Source organism: Lepidochelys kempii, chromosome 2, assembly GCF_965140285.1.
Source record: "Lepidochelys kempii isolate rLepKem1 chromosome 2, rLepKem1.hap1, whole genome shotgun sequence".
NCBI classification, from domain to species: Eukaryota; Metazoa; Chordata; order Testudines; family Cheloniidae; genus Lepidochelys; species Lepidochelys kempii.
The window spans coordinates 234,583,162-234,604,560 of NC_136381.1; the positions used below are offsets into that span (position 1 = coordinate 234,583,162).

Genomic DNA, 21,399 nt, shown 5'->3' on the forward strand with positions numbered 1-21,399 from the left:
GTTAGTTCATGATGGGCTCAGTGCTCAAAAACAGGATGAGGTGTTGGTCCTCCAGACTCTGCTGGCTGCCTGTGTCTGATTGCTCTGTGTACTATTAGATCAATATATTCAAATAATTCCAGGGTCAAGAGATTTATCACTACAAATATGGTGTTATCATCTGAACATGAGAAGTGCTTTGGTGCAAAATGATGCTGCTTTATTGTACATAAAAGGCCCATAATAAAACCCAAATGGACAAGCTCATGCAAATAGAGATGGGGTCAGCCAGAAATATTTGTCCTTAGAATACAATTGGAAAATGAAACTTAAAATGTTAATAATTTTCTTTATATGTACACTGTAATAGTATACAATAAAGTCGAATCAAAATCTGCTGTTCTAGATTATTTCTAATACATTTGAAATGGCTATATTTACTAGTTTAAAGGAACTACTGCAGAGTATTAATGTTCTTAATTTGCCTTCATGTAGGCAGTAAATATATTTTTTACCTATATTTGAAAAAAATGTTCATCCTTAATCACACATGGCATTTGGAAAAATAAGAATAGCATTTTAAAAAAATACAAAAATTTCATATAGCAATGATGAATTTGCCATATCAAAACAAATTACTGAAGCAAGAAGACTCCCCTAGAGAGCGTTATTAGGGATTACAGACTAGTTTGGCAAGCAACAGGTCGGAAGCAAAGTCTATTACTTGTCAAATCAGTCTGTAATCCCATTTAATGCCCTCTTGAGAGAGTTGGCTGTTACACATCAATGCTGTGCCAAGTTTCTTTCTGCTGTTGCTTAAAATTCTCCCAACACTTGAGTTTTTGTGTATTATACTTTGTGATGTAGATTATGTAGCTTTGATGAGTATAAAATATGTAGAAACTGTCTGGAAAAGAGAAAACGATAGCCTTGTGATATGTATGCATTGAGCCATTTCTGCAGTAATAGGGCTTGATTGAAAATCTAGTTTTCATTAGCTTTATGGTCAAACTGAGAATTTTTTTAAGCCAAACCAAAACTATCACAGAAGTTCCGTTTTCATTTGAGAAGAACGATTTTAAATAACATAAAATAATAAATTTATAAAATGAATGTAAATGTTTTAGATAATATTAAAATTATCTTCTTTTTTTCAGTTAGACCACAGATTGCGGGCTGCATCTTGCCCTAGGCTCTGATTCAGCAAAGGATTTAAATAGTTGTGGCAAAAATGTCAAAAGTGGCTAAGTGATTTATATATCTGTCTCATTGAAAGTCAATGGAATTTGAGCTCTTGAATCACTGATGAACTTTTGAAAATTTTACCCCATATGCATAACTTTAAGCACATAAGTAGCCCTATTGCTGTCAATGGGACTACTCACAAGCATGGGTTATGCACATGCTTGAGTGTTTTGTTGGCTCTCGGCCCTAGTGATTACAGTGATGAAGAGCAGCAGATATGCTATCCAGTGCTTCCTTTGCTACAGACTCCTGCCAGTCAGGGAGGATGCACTCTGGTGTGCACTTTATTGTTACCCTGAACAGGATTGCTGACAGCAACATGTAGCCTTGCTGGGTGAAGGGAGGGAGCTGGACATGCCCTCTAAACTTCAGACCACACCTATTTTGAGGTAGGTGAGTTCTCCAAGCTTATTGGCCAGCCCTCCTTTGAGTGCTGTGGAAAGATCTTGTGCTCCTGCTTGTATAGTAGGAGGAGACTTCCTGTGCACTCTTCCTTGCCCTGGCACATCAGTGCAGCATAGGGCAAGATTGAGCCCCAAGTCTTTTAACATTTTCTTTAAACTGCATTTTAATGAAGAACTATGAGTTGCACGTTTTTTATCTGCCCTTGCCTTTTGTTTGGTCCATATAATACTGTGACTGATATGGGAACCATCAAGTACACAGCTTAATTGTTCTTTTACTTGTATATTTGCCTTTAAATTTCATGTACATGACTCCTATTAGCATGAACTGAGGGAAGAATATATCCCTTAAAGAGTATGACTGTAGTAAACAGAAAATGTGAAAGCTGAATCACTGAGTCTGCACAACCAGGAAACAAACTCTCGACTGAATTTGGTTATTTGTGTTTAAAGCTGGTTATTAAAATGCATCCTTTTTATCTCCCTTGCCTTTTAATGCGGGTCTCTGCCCAGGAGAGGTGACAGCTGAGGAACCGGGAGCTAGAGTGAGTGCCCTTGGTGGACCAGGAGGGAGGAATATAGGTGCAATTGCCTTGAACTGTGATGCCACACACTGGGCTTTAGTCTCTCCTTTGTATCAAAAGCAAGGAACAAATGTGTGAGATCAAATAGATGTCGTTCTCATTTGCAATCCTATTTCTATGAAGATTAATGCTATTTTTTGTTTGTTTTGTGTAAAGCTGAAAATAGAAGAATTTTGCACGAAGAAGAGATTGAAAAGTGCCTTGTAACCCTTTTGGGAACTGACAATGATGGTGCTAAAGCTGCTGCTTCTCAAGCTATTTCTGCTATGTGTGAGAGTTTAGCAAGCAAAGATGCTTTTGGAATCCAAGGTGAGTAAATTGGGGAGGAGATGGAATTAGCTCCATTAAGCTCCATTTTGTAAGGACCATATTATCATTTTACAGTTTCCCATGGGTTATTTAAAGCAGCATATGTACAATTATTTTTTTAAAGGGATTCCCCAGCTAGTTCAGTTGCTAAGCAGTGAGAATGAAGAAGTAAAAGAAGGTGCTGCCATAGCTCTGGCTAATCTGACAACAGCCAGTCCTAGCAATGCAAGGTAAGTGTGCAATTTGTAAATAACTATGTAAAATACTAATCTGGACATACTTTGATTTTTAAAAAATTCTCCAGTCAATGTCCTAGATCTCTAGTCAATGTCAGTGGGAGTTACACATACATAAAAGAGAGCACAGCATAGTAGCCAAGAGGCCAGACTTTAACCTGCTGCAGCTGCCAGGGGAAATCTCTTGATGATGATGAGCTGGTGTGGCAGTTCTATGCCACCCCCGTTAGTCCTCAATGTAAGGGATGTGGTCAGGACATCCCTACACTATGGTAGTGTCCAGCTGCAAACTGTTCATTGAGGCTCTGGGCAGCCGATGTAAATTACAGCAGCCTTTGGCTGAGCTGATCTATGCACAGATCAAGGATCAGGGGAATGTAAAGCTGGCTTAAATTTACTTTTCTGTTATCACACAGTCCTGCACCAACCTTAGATGGACTGGTGAATCTGATCTTAGGTCTGCTATGTAGATCAGAAAGCAATAACTTACATTAAATGGGTATGCAGGATGAATGCTGTGTGACTATAATTACTTGCTAACTTCACTTGTAAATGAAACTCTTTTCTGAGTCATAGATGAGCCAAAGAGTAACTTTGGACTCATGAATGATAAGGCCAAACCCTTTGCTGATACAAATCAGCATAGCTCCAGCTCACCAGCTGAGAATCTGGCCCCTATTTGTTTTATATTCATATAACTAAAAAAAATACTAACCCTTTTTTTAATTTGGGAAAAAAAATCCAGCCTGAGATACTATAATCCATATTCATCCTAGAACTGGGTTTGTTTATTGTTTGTTTTTGTTTTTGGTTTTGTTTTTTGTCTCACTTGTAAACCACTGAAAGTAAATACATTTAATGGGAATGCAGATATATCTTTAAATTATGTGAATTTGCTGTGTAATGATGTTGAGGATATTCTAGTCACAAATGGGACTAATGAGAATAGAATCATTTTATTAGTTATGTATTAGTTCCTTCTTATAAGCCCCCAGAATGTTAAATCATAAAGCCAACAGCAACATATACATTTTGATGTGATAAGAACAGCATAGTGGCTAACTTAAAGAGGGGTAGCCACTGGGGAAGAAGCACTGCGTCCCTGACTGAGGGAGACTGCTGAGGAGACCAAGGAGCAGTGAGCGAATGGTGTGACTGAACTATAGAGACATTTTGAAGTTAGGCCCCTCCAATTTTATGTCTGCCTTGCCCAGAGGCATAGGCGCCGACTCCATGGGTGCTCCGGGGCTGGAGCACTCACGGGGAAAAATTGGTGGATGCTCTGCACTCACTGGCAGCTCCCAGCCCTCCCCGGCCCCAGCTCATCTCCACTCCGCCTCCTCCCCTGAGTGCACTGCCGCTCCACTTCTCCCCCTAGCTCCCACCGCTTGCTGCACGAAAGAGCTGTTTCGCGTCGCGAAGCGCTGGGGGGAGGAGGGGGAACGAGGTGCACTCTGGGAAGAGGCAGAGCTGGGGCGGGGATTTGGGGAAGGGGTCCAATAGGGGCAGGGAGTGGGCAGAGTTGGGGTGGGGACTTTGGGGAAGGGGTTGTGATGGGGGTGGGGCAGGGGCGGGGGAGAGCACCCACTGGCACCTGGAAAAGTTGGCGCCTAGGCCCAGAGGGACCTAAGGTTGTGGCAAGATGCTGCAAAAGGTCCACAATGGGATGCTACTTGAGCTGTTATGCTTATAGAAAGCACACACAATTTTTTTATAGGGGAAAAGGCAACACGCTGCATTTATTGAGAATACAGCAGTTAGCATATGCTTTTTAGTTACACACATACACCATGCACACAGTTTTGCCAGTCGATGTTTATAGTTGTTAGTTTAGAGTTTGGATTGATTTAGTGGCCAGCCAGATTGGTTCCAGAGGGGAGCTGGGCTTTGTTGGTTGCGATTTGATGCTTTTGGAGCTGTTGGCTAGACGAACCCAAAGCTCTGTGGCAATGCATTTTGTTTTTATAGTTTTTTGTTGTTGTTGAAGTTTATAGATTTTGCTGTGTTACTTTATAATTGATTATTTTTTTAGTGGGTGTTATTTTTTGATGGCTTAAAACACCTTTGGGAGGGTTATTTTGTTTGGTTTTGATTTAATTAATTAGTTTGTGTTTTAAGACTGCTAGCCTTTACTTTAGGGTTGTTAATTTGCCCCTTTTTAACCATGGGTGCGCATTGATTTTTTTTGGCGTTTTGGTGGGGTTGTTTGGCCATTTGGCTTTAAAAATGGCCTTTATATATATATATATATATGATAGATGCATACATTTTTTTATTTATGCAAATAGTTTTTTGCAGAGACCTTTAAAAGGTAACAAATAGCAGTGTTTTATGTTGAATAAGAAAGGCATTGTAAATTAGACCTTACCAAATTTTGTAATTATTTTTTTTCATACTGGGGCTTGGGCTTTTGAAATTTTTAAAATTTAATTAACATAGACACAGACACAACTTTGTTTGTTGCTTACAAGGCATAAAAAGAAAATGGTTAATATTAGTATTTACTATTTTATTTATTTATTTTAATATTTTAATTTTTATTATAAAACATACAATGTATACAGCCAAAACATAATTAATTATATAGCACGGTACCCATGGTACAACATAATTTCCCTTTTGACCCTTTGAGAACAATTTTTGAGTGGGTCATATTTTATATAATTGTTTTATAGCAATGTATTGGGAGGTAATTTGAGCTTGTGGTTGCAAGTTGATAAACATTTTTTTTATTTAGCAACACATACAGAACATTTTAATTGGGCAGACACAGGATAGTACCAATACAATTAACAATGGATGAAGCATGATTGACAATATACCTTTGGAAGTGGGAGACCAGCTTGTAAAAACATTATACCAATGATATGCAGTGAGGTTTTTTTAGAATTAGCGATTTTAATTATGTTTTTATTTGCATGTGTTATTTGGAGAATTTGTTTTTTTTATATTTTTGGGGGTTTTTTTATTTGTTTTTTTTCCCCAAAAACTGAGTTATTTTTGCTTTTAGAAGCAGATGATTAGCTAATTTTTGCCAATTTAAACCAAGGGAGACGGAGAAGTTAATCAAGGGGGTGATTACGGTACTTTGGGCTTTTTTTAGCTTGCAGAGGTAATAAGTGTGGTTATTGGTGTATAAAGAGCTAGCATTGCATTTACACTTATTTACTGGTGGCTGGCTAATACTTTTAGTTTTTTAAAATATTGTTTTTTAGGATATAACACATATACATTGTTCCTTATATAAAACACGTGTTACATTTTTAAGTTTATTTTAAATGTATGTTCTTAACAATGTAGTTTTATTGCATGGTTTTATGGTGGCAGGCAGAGAGAGGCATACCCATTTATGAGGGTCCCACTTTGTACACTGTTATGTATTTAGTAGGTTTTTGGGTGGGGGGTTGGCCCATTGATCCATAATGCGAGGTAACTAGAAAGATCCCATGGTCAATTTTGATAGTGGCCTGGCTTTTCATAGCTTTGCCTTTACAGATTGTTGATGGGCAATTTTGATAATAATTTTTTTTAGTAGCAGTTTAGACTTAATTATGCTGAAGGCATATTCTATTTATTTATGCTTATAGGCATTAAATAAAGATTTTTGTTGTGGTTGTTTTAAAAGGTGTTTTAGTACTTTAATGTTTTTTGATATTACCCAGAACATTTTATGTTCAAGTGATGCTAAATGGAGAATTTGCATTTTAGTGCATTTTATGGCTAAGGCAGTTTTATTTTTTAATTTTAGCTGTTTTTTCTATGTTTATAAGGTGAACTTTAAGTTCCACTTCCCCGTTCCAGGCATAAATATTGGTATTTTTTAGTGGCCTTAGGATTTGATTTGTATTTTTATTGTATTATTTTAAGAGGATTTTTGGTTTTTTGATGGGGATTTATGTTTGATTAGTTAGGAGGGAATTATTTTTGACCAGGGAAGAGATTGTGGTGGGCTTTCCCAAGATATTTTTAAATATCTGGGACATACAGGCCCCCAAGAACATACAGGGACTGCTAAACCTTATACTGGGGTTTTATGGATTTGGAGGGTAGTAGTGGTTGAGCCAGCGCTTTATGTTTTGAATTTTAGGAGGGTTTTTTTGTAAAAAGTTTGACATTATTATTTATGCAAAAAATTTAATTTGTGAGACATGTACCCATTTTAATTTTTTTTTATACAGTAAACTAGTGGGCTGAGGCGGTCCACTATGGAATAGGGTTTTGTTTGTTTTGATTTTAGTGCGTGGCCCCCCTTTTTTAATTTGAGATATATGGTTTGATTTTTTTGTTTTTTATAGGGCTGTTTTAGTATGCTTTTGTGCATGGATTTTTTTATTTATTTGTTTGATAGCTTGATTAACCCTATATTGGAGAGTGGTTTTGTTTTTTTGCAGCTGCTTAAGCCACTGTAAATATTTACGCTGTGTTACATGAGGGATTTTTTTTTTATTTTGTGTTAGATGGCTAATGTTAATTATAAGGCGCATTGATTCTCCAAACGTAATTTGAAAAGGCTGGATTTTGGTTTTTAGCCTGTTGCTGCTGCGAATAGCTGCTAGAATTAGAGGCAGCTTGTCTGGTGAATTTTTTTGGTATGACTTACTATTTTATTAATGCTTTTTTAATGCCTAGAGGTGTTGGCTTGATATTGCCAGAGATGTGGGTATACCCGATCCCCCTGCTGACCCCTATTCCCTCGTCCTTGGGAATGACCTCTAGCATATTCCCATTGATCCCTTTTGTACCACTTTTGTTTGTATAGATAACTGCTGGTTTTATTGCCACCACATAAGAGACCTTTTTTGTATATATATATATATATTCTATATTATATATATTTGTATATTACATCTACCTATCTGTTCCCCAAATGTTGCCATTAGACCCAGGAAACCAACGTTGTCGGTGACTACCAACCTATTCAAAGTGGCTTTAATTTCCGAGGCTGCACATACCCACATGAGTTGATAGACTTCCAGGGTAGTTAGCCCTTCCCTTTTTGCAAGTAAAACTGCATTGGTACACCATCTAGAAAAGATGTCTCGGTTCAGGGTCCCCAAATGTCAGCTATTGTCTTTAAGCTGGTGGCCGATACTGGAACTGTGGTAACGGTTGTGCTACCTCCACTCACTACGGGAGTTGTTAGAGCGCTACTGGGGCCATGGGAGTGCACCCATTGTGTGTACATTTTTGCGGACTATTTCATATATTTTCCTCCCAGGTTTCCCTGGGGTCCCATATTTCTTCCTCCCAGTCAGGGTTTACCCTGGACAGTGTTTGATCCCATTCTTTTGCTGTGACTGCTGCAACTTGGTGGGTTGCGAAGCCTAGCTTCTAGTTAAGCTGCTTGATAATCAATTTGCAGCGATTATGACTTGCAGGAGCTCTGCCTTGCTTTAATATTAGTTTCTTTACTATGCCCTGTAGGACTTGGGATTTTTTTTTATTTTATTTTATTCTTTTATTTGTTTTAGTAATTCTTTTTCCCTTGCTTTTAGTTTTTGTACAGCGTCCTTAAGCATGTCCAATTGGCCGTGAACCCCTGTAGTCAATACTTTCCATTTATTGGTGTTTTGCTTACTCGCACTGAGCTTTTCATGCAGTGTAGTGTTTTTTGCTTGGCAATTGACCAGCCGGAGGAACACCTCATTACAGGCTTTCCACAATAGCCAGAGTGCAGCCGAATCCCTTTTTATTAGGGTTGAAAGGTTTATAAATTTGAGATTTGTTTAAAAGGGGTAATCTTTTGCACACACGGCAGCTTTTTTGGCTCTACCTGAGCATTTTCCTTAGGGGACTCCTTTCATAAGAATGGCCATACTGGTCCATACTGGCCAAAGGTCCATCCAGTCCAGTGTCCAGTCTACTGACAGTGGCCAATGCCAGGTGCCCCAGAGGGAGTGAACCTAACAGGTAATGATCAAGTGATCTCTCTGCTGCCATCCATCTCCACCCTCTGATAAACAGAGGCTAGGGACACCATTCCTTACCCATTCTGGCTAATAGCCATTAATGGACTTAACCTCCATGAATTTATCCAGTTCTCTTTTAAACCCTGTTATAATCCGAGCCTTCATAACCTCCTCAAGCAAGGAGTTCCACAGGTTGACTGTGCGCTGAGTGAAGAAGAACTTCCTTTTATTTGTTTTAAACCTACTACCCATTAATTTCATTTGATGGACTCTAGTTCTTATATTATGGGAACAAGTAAATAACTTTTTCTTATTCACTTTCTCCACACCACTCATGATTTTGTATACCTCTATCATGCCCCCCCTTAGTCTCCTCTTTTCCAAGCTGGAAAGTCCTAGCCTCTTTAATCTCTCCTTGTATGGGACCTGTTCCAAACCCCTAATAATTTTAGTTGCCCTTTTCTGAACCTTTTCTAATGCCAGTATATCTTTTTTGAAATGAGGGGACCACATCTGTACACAGTATTCAAGATGCGGGTGTACCATGGATTTATATAAGGGCAATAATTCTCCGTCTTATTCTCTATCCCTTTTTTAATGATTCCTAACATCCCATTTGCTTTTTCGACTGCCGCTGCACACTGCGTGGACGTCTTCAGAGAACTGTCCACAATGTCTCCAAGATCTTTCTCCTGATTAGTTGTAGCTAAATTAGCCCCCATCATATTATATGTATAGTTAGGGTTATTTTTTCCAATGTGCATTACTTTACATTTATCCACATTAAATTTCATTTGCCATTTTGTTGCCCAATCACTTAGTTTTGAGAGATCTTTTTGAAGTTCTTCACAGTCTGCTTTGGTCTTCACTATCTTGAGCAGTTTAGTATCATCTGCAAACTTTGCCACTTCACTGTTAACTCCTTTCTCCAGATCATTTATGAATAAGTTGAATAGAATTGGTCCTAGGACTGACCCTTGGGGAACACCACTAGTTACCCCTCTCCATTCTGAAAATTTACCATTTATTCCTACCCTTTGTTCCCTGTCTTTTAACCAGTTCTCAGTCCATGAAAGGATCTTCCCTCTTATCCCATGACAACTTAATTTACATAAGAGCCTTTGGTGAGGGACCTTGTCAAAGGCTTTCTGGAAATCTAAGTATACTATGTCCACTGGATCCCCCTTGTTCACATGTTTGTTAACCACCTCAAAGAACTCTAATAGATTAGTAAGACATGACCTCCCTTTACAGAAACCATGTTGACTTTTGCGCAACAATTTATGTTCTTCTATGTGTCTGACAATTTTATTCTTTACTATCATTTCAACTAATTTGGCTGGTACTGACATTGGACTTACCAGTCTGTAATTGCCAGGATCAACTCTAGAGTCCTTTTTAAATATTGGCGTTACATTAGCTATCTTCCAGTCATTGGGTACAGTAGCTGATTTAAAGGACAGGTTACAAACCATAGTTAATAGTTCCACAATTTCACATTTGAGTTCTTTCAGAACTCTTGGGTGAATGCCATCTTGTCCCAGTGACTTATTACTGTTAAGTTTCTTAATTAATTCCAAAACCTCCTTCAGTCTGTGACAATTCCTTAGATTTGTCTACAAAAGACGGCTCAGGTTTGGGACTCTCCGTAACATCCTCAGCTGTCAAGATTGAAGCAAAGAATTCATTTAGTTTCTCTGCGATGACTTTATCGTCTTTAAGTGCTCCTTTTGTATCTCGATCGTCCAGGGGCCCCACTGGTTGTTTAGCAGGCATCCTGCTTCTGATGTACTTAAAAAACGTTTTGTTATTACGTTTTGAGTTTTTGGCTAGCTGTTCTTCACACTCCTTTTTGGCTTTTCTTACTACATTTTTACATTTAATTTGGCTGTGTTTATGCTCCTTTTTATTTACCTCACTAGGATTTGACTTCCACTTTTTAAAAGATGCCTTTTTATCTCTCACTGCTTCTTTTACATCGTTGTTAAGCCACGGAGGGTCTTTTTTAGTTCTTTTACTGTGTTTTTTAATTTGTGGTATACATTTAAGTTGAGCCTCTGTTATGGTGTCTTTGAAAAGTGTCCATGCAGTTTGCAGGGATTTCACTCTAGTCACTGTACCTTTAAATTTCTGTTTAACTAATCTCCTCATTTTTGCATAGTTCCCCTTTCTGAAATTAAATGCCACAGTGTTGGGCTGTTGAGGTGTTCTTCCCACCACAGGAATGTTAAATGTTATGATATTATGGTCACTATTTCCAAGTGGTCCTGTTACCTCTTGGACCAGATCCTGCGCTCCCCTCAGGACTAGATCGAGAGTTGCCTCTCCCCTTGTGGGTTCCTGTACCAGCTGCTCCAAGAAGCAGTCATTTAAAGTATCGAGAAATTTTGGCCCTGCATTTTGTCCTGAGGTGACATGTACCCAGTCAATATGGGGATAATTGAAATCCCCCATTATTATTGAGTTTTTTATTTTGATAGCCTTTCATTTGAATATTTTGTATTTAAGGTCTTTGGTTGGTATTTTTAATTACTTTTAAGATTTTGTGTTGCCCACACCAGTGCCGAGGCTTACAAATTCCTTTTTTCACCCCTGTTGACCGTGCCAGTGCCGGGGCTTACAAATGTAACCTGTTCCGGGCCAGAGGGAGAAATGCTAAGCCTCCCTCTGTATCACTTGGACTACTACCACCAAGGGTTCATACACCAAACATAAAAATCCCTCCCAGGATCAGAGCAAGAAACACTAAGTTCTCCTCTTGTGCTCAGTTTTGCTACAGCTGAGGGTGTATGCACCTAGGATTTTTCAGTTTGGAGCGAGGATCTCTAAGTCCTCCTCCTACTGCCCGACCTTACTACGATTAGGGGTATACCCACCTCCAATTATTTTCCCCCCAGCAACCCGGGGTGGAGAGAGGACTGCTAAACCTTTCTTCTGTTTCTTAGCCCTGCTATGACTGAGTGTGTGTATACCTTTTAACCATCAAAATTCTCAATTCATAGGGTACCAACAGTGAAGACAATATTAACCACAAATGGTTCCCTCTTTACTGCCCGGTATCTCTATGATTGGGGGTGCGCACACCTGAATGATTGATCACTTTTAAGTGTGTGATATACCTTCTTAGCAGTATTTACAACTATTACAGCACATATTCTTCCCCTTTTGCATTCTCCACCAAAAATGTTATGCTTATACAAAGCACATGAGATTTTTTTATAGGGGAAAAGACAACAAGCTGTATTTATTGAGAATACAGCATTTAGCTTATGCTTTTTAGTCACACACATCACATGCACACAGTCCCGCTGGTCGATGTTTATAGTTACCAGTTCAGAGTCTGGATTAATGTAGTGGCCAGCCAAATTGGTCACAGAGGGGAGCCGGGCTCTGTTGGTCGCGATCCGATGCTTCTGGAGTTGTTGGCAAGACAAACCCAAAGCCCCAAGGTAAAGCACTCTGTTCTTATAGTCCTTTTTCTCTGTTGAAGTCTATGGATTTTGCTGTGTCAGTTTATGACCAGTTAATTTTCAGTGGATGTTATTTTTTTATGGCCCAAAACACCTCCGGCAGGGTCATTCTGTCTGTTTTTTATTTAATTAATTATTTTATGTTTTAAGGATGCCAGCCTTTACATCAGGGCCATTAATTTGACCCTTCTCAACCATGGATGCTCATTGATGGTTCTCTGATGTTTTTTCAGTCTCTTCATTTTTTTTTCCTTGGCCATCTGGCTTCAAAAATGGCTTTCACACCTTATTTTTCCCTGATGCATACATTCCTCATTCACACAAACAGTTTTTTGCAGAGACCTTCAAAAGGTAACAAATAGCAGTGTTTTATGTTGAACAAGAAAGGCATTGTAAATTAGACCTTACTAAATTTTGTAACTATTTTTTCCCCACATTGTGGCCTGGCCTTCCGAAATTTCTCTAATTCAATTAACATAGACACAGATAAAACCCTATCTGTTACTTACAAGACATAAAAAGAAAATGGCTAATACTAGTATTCACTATTCTGTATTCAGTATTCACTGTTCATTTATTTTAATACCTTAATTTTTACTATAAAACATGGATATAGCCAAAACATAATTAATTATATAGCACAGTACCCATGGTACAACAGAGTTGAGCCTCTCCAGACTGTTTGGACTACAGGGGCCACACCCCAAATTGAAGGGACAGGGGTGGGAAGTAGCCCAGGGCAGTGGACTTAGACTCTTTGCTGGGAAGCGTTGCTTCCGTAGGGTCCCTTCTTAAGGACTGAAGTGCCTCTGCTAGGGGAGCAAGAGGCCAGAAGTCAGGTGTTCCAATCACTAGGCCACTGGCCCTGCATGCATCCTATTACAAAACTGGTAGAGAATGAAGGCAGATGCCCTAGTCCCTGCATAAGGAAGTCTGGGCACAGGCGGAAACACCCTCAAGAAAACGCCTCCTCCCATAGCTTAATGGAGATGGATCAGCTGCTAAAATAAATGGCCAATCAGAATGCGCATCATCATCATCAGCAACAAGTGATCAGCAACAAATGGCCAACCAGCAGCAGCTGTTGGTCCACAATTTAGCAGCCCAACAGCAGCAGCAGCTGGTACAGCAGGTGGTTGTGTTACTACAGTTAGTACAGCAGTGCCAGTGAGCCTCAAGCTAGCCATGGCCACTGCCTGTCAGGCTTACCAAGATGCCGCCTGATGACAATCCTGAAGCCTTCCTTGAAATCTTTGAGCAAGTGGCTACGGTGGCCAGATGGCCCCTAAACCAAAGAGCTGTTTTGCTGGCTCCATGCCTAACTGGGGTGGCACAACTGTATCATGCTTTAGAGATCTTGTTGTGGCACGAGAGTATGGTCAGGTCAAGGCAGCCATTCTTGATGCCTGGGACATTGTGGAAGAGACGTGCTGGCAACACTTCCACAATGAGCGGTGCCCTCTGGGACCAAGGCCCCACTTGGTTACCCAGAAGCAATGAGATGAGGATGGGTGCTCTGGTTGCCAAGCTTGTCCTATTCGAATAGTTCACCCACTGGAGGAAAACAATGAGTGATGTGACATCATTCCAAAACCCTGACTGACATTGCTCATCTAGTGGAAAATTGTCTGGTGGCCAAGACTCGATACTAACAGTCCACCAGGGACCTGCTGGGACCAAAGGTCCCACACTGCCAAATGATAGAGCAGGCCATGGAAGCCAACATCTTGAGGGGCTTCAACCTACTCCCCCCTCACCTGGACTCAGAAGTGGCCTCATGATCAAGAGGCCCATGGATACCCTGGACCAAATGTGCAGAGCCTTTGACCCACACCTCAGACTGAGAAACTGATAACCCACCAGAGTTTAAGAAGGGAATATCACTGGTCCCTGAACTAGGGGGATCCCATGCAGAGGGACGTCCCAGATACTCAGAGGAAGGCCCAAACATAACAGCAAACACCAAGACAGGTGTTTTGCTTGTGGTCTTCCAGGGCACTGGTTTCAAGATTGCCTCTACATGGAGTGCAGCTTTGAGAAGTTTTGGACCCAAGGGGCCTGAGCTTGACAAGGAAACCCTGCAATGTTGACCAGACCCATAAGATATTGGTAGATGTGGTGGGGCTTGTGGACTCAGGGTGTGCTCAGACCCTGCTGCGGAGCTCGGTGGTCCCAAACCCAGAGTTGACCCAAGGCACCATTCTGTTATAATGTGTGCATGGTGATGTAAAATCTTATCCCCACATTCAAGTGGCTCAAACAATGGGTGAGCATACAAAGTCCCTAATGGACTGCAGTCCCTCTTACAGATCTCCTTAAAAAGGGTGTCCTCTTCCCCCATCCAGCATGACTTCTCCCGCACCATACATCCAAGGTCACACTGGCGGAGGTGGGGGTCACACCAGCAGGGGCAGGTGTGTTCTCTCTAAGCTGTGCGCGTGTGCGCATGCACACAGATCCTAAACCCTGTGGACACGGCGAAACACTGCGTGCACAAAAAATGAAATACTACATTGGAGCCAGGCCGAAATATCATTTATGGGCGACTTTTGACATTGTTCACCTGCCATCTATCAACACAGCCAGATTCTACTAGCTGGCAAGGGGGGAAAGGGAAAGGAGGGCAATGAATCGTACCCCTCCCCACCAGCATTTCAAACGTGGAAAGTTGATCACATCTGGACTGTCGGGACCCACACATCTCCATTTTCCCGTGTTTTTTTGCCGCAGATGCCTGGATGTGATCAGAGCTATGCACAAACTTCCAGTATCCTGATCTGAATGATCTCCTGTTTGCCCTTTTGTCGAGTCATGCTGTTAAGCGCATTGAAATAGTAGCCATATAATAAAAGTATTAATTTTAAATAAACCAATGTGGTAAAAAATCAATCCCAAAATGTCACTGTCTAGAGGTCTAAAGCGTAAAAGAACAGCGACTTCATTTAAATCTGGATGGTAGGATGAGGCTATAGAGACGGTTACACTGAAGTCAGATAGTGTAAAGCTTGTTAAACTTTGTGAAATATTCAAGTATGATGAGGACAATGGAGTGGTTTGTGTATATTGTCAAGATGCCAGAGCTTCGGGAGAATTTTCAACAGGAAGAATGTGGAACTATGTTTGGAAGTTGGATTTCTTAAAGCGTCATCTGTCAAATCCCTATGTTCAAAATACAAAGACTTTCTTGCTGAAGAGATTGTTATAGTCAGTCAGTACAATGACTTCAAGTTTGCAGTAGCCGAAAGACTCAAAAGCCAATTGGTTTTAAGTTTCCCGGATATGGTGACATTTGCTCACCAGAACAAACAATTTCAGAATCTTGCAAAGTTGATGGATATTGGAGGAACATTCCTAGCATCAAGTGCAGACTGTGAGCATGGCTTTAGCTTAATGAACACTCTAAAAAGCAAACTATGGGATTGTTTACAAGTAAAGTAGATAATTTTGACATGCTGGTGTGTATTAAGAGTTATCAACTGGATGGAGGACTGATAGATCTGGATAGAGTTTGTATTGAATGGGCAAATGAAAAAGATCACAGGGAAAACCAGTAAGGTTAGTTCAGCAGTCTTTGACATTTCGACCAATAAGGAAATTAAAATACATTTGTAATTACAGACCTTATTCTTGGTTGATAATCATTTATTGATATTTTTAGGAACATTTTGAATTTAAAACACAAACGCTTGTTTTTCTTTTTTTACTTATGACGTCTCTATCTGAAAACCCATATAAAATGACATAATGGCATACTTATTAAATTGTCTTTATTATATGTTTATCAAAATCTTTTCGGACATGTGTATAGAATGATAGGTGAAAGTGGACACAACGGGCAGAAATTCTGGACTGATAAAGATCATGATTAATATGCTTGATATATGCTCGTGATTGTCTATAAAAAAGATCATAAAGCATAATGCTTAAAACTAACTTTTGCTTCATGAAGAATAGTTAAATTTCCTTTTTTCTAAGTATTTAAAAATGACATTTATAAAATAACACGGTGTAAAACTATTTTTATCTCAAATTGCAAATTAAAACTTTTTAAATGTATAAGCATTTTACTCGCTTAGGCGCATTTGCCTCACGGCTCACAAATTTGAACTCTGCTTCAAAAATTTGCACAGAAGAAATTTTTTTGCGCACACGACCTGTCAAAAATTAGAAGGAACATTGGGCAGGTCCACGCTGTTCTTGGAAGTACCGGAAGTACCTAATAAGGGGAGATATACTTGGTAAAGCCAAGAAACATGACACCAGAACGAAAAGGGTTAAAGAAAACCTAAGAGACTAGCTAGCCCTGTCCTGTTATAACTGCAGCCAGTGCTAGGCTTGGAGGAAGAAAAGGCAAGAACCTGGCTCGGTTCAGGGCTGACTGGCAAAGAGGCAGAAGCTAGCTGCCTCCCTACAGGGGAGCATTACTAGAAGCCTGGCAGCTGGGGCAGCCATGGGGGAAGACGCACAGCAACTCTGACTAAAGGAGACTGCTAAGGAGACCAAGAAACACAGAGGCGCCATGTCAGATATTGATGGTAGGGTGCAACATTAATCATGATTCCAGAGGCTACTTAGGCACTGAAAACACTAGGTTTTTTTGCAGATAACTTAGAAATTAGCTGACACGGGAGCACTGTATCTAATTCCTAAATAAAGAAAGGAAAAATATATAGAAACACCAATTAAAGCCATATTTTAAGTTTATATGTAAATTTAGAACAATCAAGTGATATTACAGCAAGATATTCCCAATCCCAAGCTTTGAGGTATCAGTTTTGGAACCTTAACATAGATATCTGAAACATAGGTTTGATACTTTGTACACTATCTTTGTACAATAACTTATTTAAAAATAAATAAAATCGGCTTAAAATCTGCTTGCTTTCTCTGTTACTGCCATTATCTACTCTATTTTAGTCAATTGTTTTTCACTCCACTAAAAATGTATTACTTAATTCTAACATACGTGATTAAGTTTTTTTCTCTTTTATTAAGAATGGGAATTCATTCTTCTAATTATTTTGGAATTTATGTTTACCAGTTACAATCATGTGATAATACTTAATCCTGCCATGAGTGCAGGGAACTGGACTAGATGAGGTCGCTTCCAGTCCTATGATTGTATGATTCTGTGTACGTGACTCACTAATGTTTGACACCATTATTACCATTAGTATCAGACTTGTAACCACATTTATTTTCATACGAATTTTAAGTTATTTTACAGCTATAATTAAAATACAGTTTGAAAATAAGTGATCTTCATCTGCCTGGTGTCTAAAGTTATATGTTAGCTAATTTTTTTTAAATTTCCACTGCTAAGGTGAGTACAAGCTAAATTTACATTCTAGAAGGATACTATTATTTGATTGTATCACTTTAAATAATAAATGACAAAGCATAATCTGGTAATAAAAGTAATAATGATAATTACTCCAGCCAGGACTGGCTAGGCATTTTAGACCTCACTACTCAAAGAATTAAATTTAAGCATAAAAGAGAAATAAAATTATGAAAGGCACAGAGCAGTCAAAAAACTAAAAATAACAGTACTGTAATAATTAATGAACTTTGAAAGAATAAAATTAGAGAATATATATATGTGCATTGCACATTTTGACAGGAAGTACCAAGAAGTAACAACAACAATAATAATACAACTGTGTGAGAGAGAGAGAGAGATTGTGTGGGGGGGGGGGGGAGTGTGTAAGGGAGACTGTGTGTAAATGTGTGTCTGTTGGGGAGTCTGAGAGAGAGTGTGTGTGTGTATTGAGGGAGACTGTGTGAGAGGGTGAGTGTTGGGGGCAGTGTGTGTGTCTGTGTGTGCGCAAGAGTGTGTGTTGGGGGAGTGTGTGAGAGAGAGCATGTGGGGTAGGGGTGTGTTTGGGAGACTGTGTGTGTGCCTGAGTGTGTCAGCGCGCTGTCTCTTTAAGCTGAGCATTCAGGAGCCTGAACACTCTGCAGCTCCCACTCCTGAGCCAGAAGCACCAGCCCAGACAAGCTCCCTGTCACCCCACCCCAGCTCAGCAGAGACCCACTCGGGCATGGCCACCTCTAACATCAGGTGAGCTCCTCAAGCACCCTCCAGCCATGGATCAGCTTCCCAAAAAAGAGGATACTGCAGTGGTGGCTGGAGCAGGGCTGCTGGAGAGCAGCTGGCTGGGCACCCAGCTCTGGGATGGGTGGCTATGGGAGAGCTAAAGCAAATTTTGGGGTGGCTATAGCCCCTGCAAACAGGGCCAGCTCCAGCGTTTTTGCCGCCCCAAGCAGCAAAGAAAAACCCAACAACTTGCCACTGAATGGGGAGGCGGAATCTTACCCACCAAACATGGAGGCATAGTGATGGTGCAACCGCCGAATTGCCGCCAGCGACTGAAGAAGAGTCGCGTCTCTGCCGCCGAATCGCCGCAGAGCGCTAAACATGCTGAGACGGAGCAGCCGCCGAATTCCTGCCGCCGCCAGGGCAGATTGCCGCTGCAGAGCCCGACGTCCTGCTGCCCCTTTACATTTGCTTTCCCAGGCACTTGCTTGGTTTGCTGGTGTCTGGAGCCGGCCCTGCCTGCAAGATCCACCCCCAGCATCGCCCGTTTGTTAAATTGTAATGTGGTATGAAACTCCGGGGAGGGCAGGTGCTCCTTTAGGGGGAGCCCTCCCTGAGTGGCACCCCTGAAGGAACTCCAAGCCATGAGAGAACTGTGTGATTGAACTATAAAGACATTTTGGGATTAGGCCCCTTTAATCTTACGTCCAGGCTGGGCAATGGACCTGAGACTATGGCAGGAAGCCGGAAGAGGTCCACAAGAGTTGAGCCACTATAGACTGTTCAGACTATGGGGCCACTCTTGAACTGAAGGGACAGAGGTAGGAAGTAGCCCAGAGCAGTAGATTAGACTTTGTGTTGGGAGAGTCCTGCTGGCATTTAGTCACACAGGGTCCTGGACTGGGACCCAGTGGAGAGGGAGGGCCTGGGTCCCCCTACCACACCTTCTTAAGGACTGAGGCACCTCTGCTAGGGAAGCAAGGGGCCAGAAGTCAGGTGCTCCAACCAGTAGGCCCCCTGGCCCTCCAAGCACCCTGTTACAATATGCAATACTGGTTTGCATAACTCTGAAGTTCCATACAGTCACTTGAACACCAAAATGCCATTGTCAAACAAATTGCACAAAAGAGCCTATGAAATTTGTCTATAGTGTGCCAGCTCCATGAAATCCATAACACCTCAATAATATAAATTATGCAAAAATCTCAAAATATACTAGTGCTAGTAGAACTAGCTCTTAGTTCACAGGGTTTTTTTAGGCCTTATATTTCAGCAAAGTTTTACTATTAATTTATAACATCACTGCCATCTATTGGACACAAAAAGAAATTATTCCATGCTGGACAACTCATTTTAGAACCTGCATTTTATATGGCTCTATTCCTATATTAACCTTTTAAAATAGATCTCTATCTTATTGCCTTTCATTTTTATAGGATAACCTAGTCATACTGTAGACAATTATTAAAAGTAAAATGAAACTAGTTAGATACACTCTGAGGTAATGTGGGCTTAAACATGTTAAATATGCAAGCTGGTAAGGCATAAACTGATCTGACTCTCTCTCCTATCTTGAGTGTTGTTTCAGTATGTATATCATTTTATAGTTGTCTTAGTAATGCTGGTTACATTTGAATTTTAGGCATCTACTAGAGTTATCAAGGAAGAAATAAGCTCTTAAATAGATTTAAGATTTAACAGCTGTGTTAAATCATTCACACTATCCATAAAAATGAGGATATTATTATCATCTAAAATATATATTTTTGATTGTTGTAAGTGCAAAATACAGGGTTTTCAGCTAAAGATTTATTTGAGGGAGGAGGGAGAAAAACAGGTTATTGAGGGTGCATCAAGGGCTGAAGAGAGTTGTAGTACATACATGATTTCTTGTGTGATAGAACACAAATCCAGGTGACCACTACTGACTTGCCAGGGATCTTCTAAATAATACATCAGGATTCTGGGGATCACAGAACATCATCCCAAGAAGAGCAAGGTTACAGACTAGAGGGTTTAAATTTTTTCATTTGCATTTTAATTTTTAATTGAACTCAGGAGGGCTACTCATTTTGGTAAAATTCTATCCATCTAGGTAACTGTATGGTCTCTATAACTGTAGTATCTAAGCACCTTTTTACTTACATGTATAAGTGTTTGCAGGATCTGGACCTTAGGCTGTAAGGTCCAGGTCAGGAACTTGCTGCTTGTCGAAAAGGCTCATCTAGAGTGTGATCCAGTGTCCTCTGAAGTCAAGGGGAGTTCCACCATTAATTTCAGTGGGCATTGGATCAAGCCTCTGTTGAAATTCATTTGTCTGCTGACCCAGCTCAACTACTGGTCCATTGTATCTGGACAATGCTTTATAAATAATAACAAAATGGACCTTTCCTGTGCTGAGAACCCAACCACTGTTTTTAGAGAAGTGCTTTCAATATCCAGTGAAGATACAGACGAGTGCTTAAAAATGCGTAGCTGTCAAGGGAAGAAACGTTAAGTAACCTGTTTGTTTACATTTGGAATGTATGTCTTCATCAGTAGCCCAGCTAGCGCCCTGCCCCGCATCCCCATTAAATGGTAAAAGCATAAAACTATATTGTACAGATATTTTAATTTTTAATATGTTGCATTTTATTTGGTGTTCTGTTAAAAGTGTGCTAGGGAGTGCCTGATGATGGAAGCTATGAGAGAAGGGAAAGTTTAAACAAAGCCCTTGTCTCTCTCAAGTCATAGATTGGGTCTGACTCACACAAGTTAGATTAACATGAAAGAATTATTACCATACAAAATAATCTTTTAGAATTAACATAGAAGTATCAATGTACAAAAATACTTGATCTATTATTGAGTATGCATACAAATTGCAAGATCTCTTCTGAGTGCTAAATTTTAAAACAGTGGTGTGTGATAATTTATAATATTACAGATTTTATCATTTTTTCTAGTTTAAATGTCTCTCTTATAACTGAAGTTTGTACTCCTGAAAGAGGAATCTACAGCAGAATTTTACTAGCTGTATTGTATGAAGGTAATATGTCTTAATACTGACCCCTAGTGAAAATCAGAGTGAATTATTTCTTGTGGTACTATTAGCTTTAAAAGGAGACAGATTTTTGTTTGGTTTAGCTGTTAAATATTATTATTATTTTTACACTTTCACCCAAAGACTCTATTCTGCTAGGCACTGTACAAAACACACACAGTTAGTCCTTGCCCTGAACAT

General features: G+C 40.0%; 1 protein-coding gene across 5 annotated transcripts in view; it reads left to right on the forward strand.

Annotated features, from left to right (window-relative positions):
* The window catches only part of ARMC3 (armadillo repeat containing 3), a 113,153-nt gene that overhangs the window by 41,365 nt on the left and 50,389 nt on the right, over positions 1-21,399 (forward strand). For all 5 annotated transcript variants that reach the window (XM_073334229.1, XM_073334230.1, XM_073334228.1 and 2 more), the window contains 2 exons: positions 2,369-2,521; positions 2,646-2,751. In XM_073334229.1, coding sequence (XP_073190330.1) covers positions 2,369-2,521; positions 2,646-2,751 — 259 coding nt within the window. The remainder of the gene's footprint in view (positions 1-2,368; positions 2,522-2,645; positions 2,752-21,399) is intronic.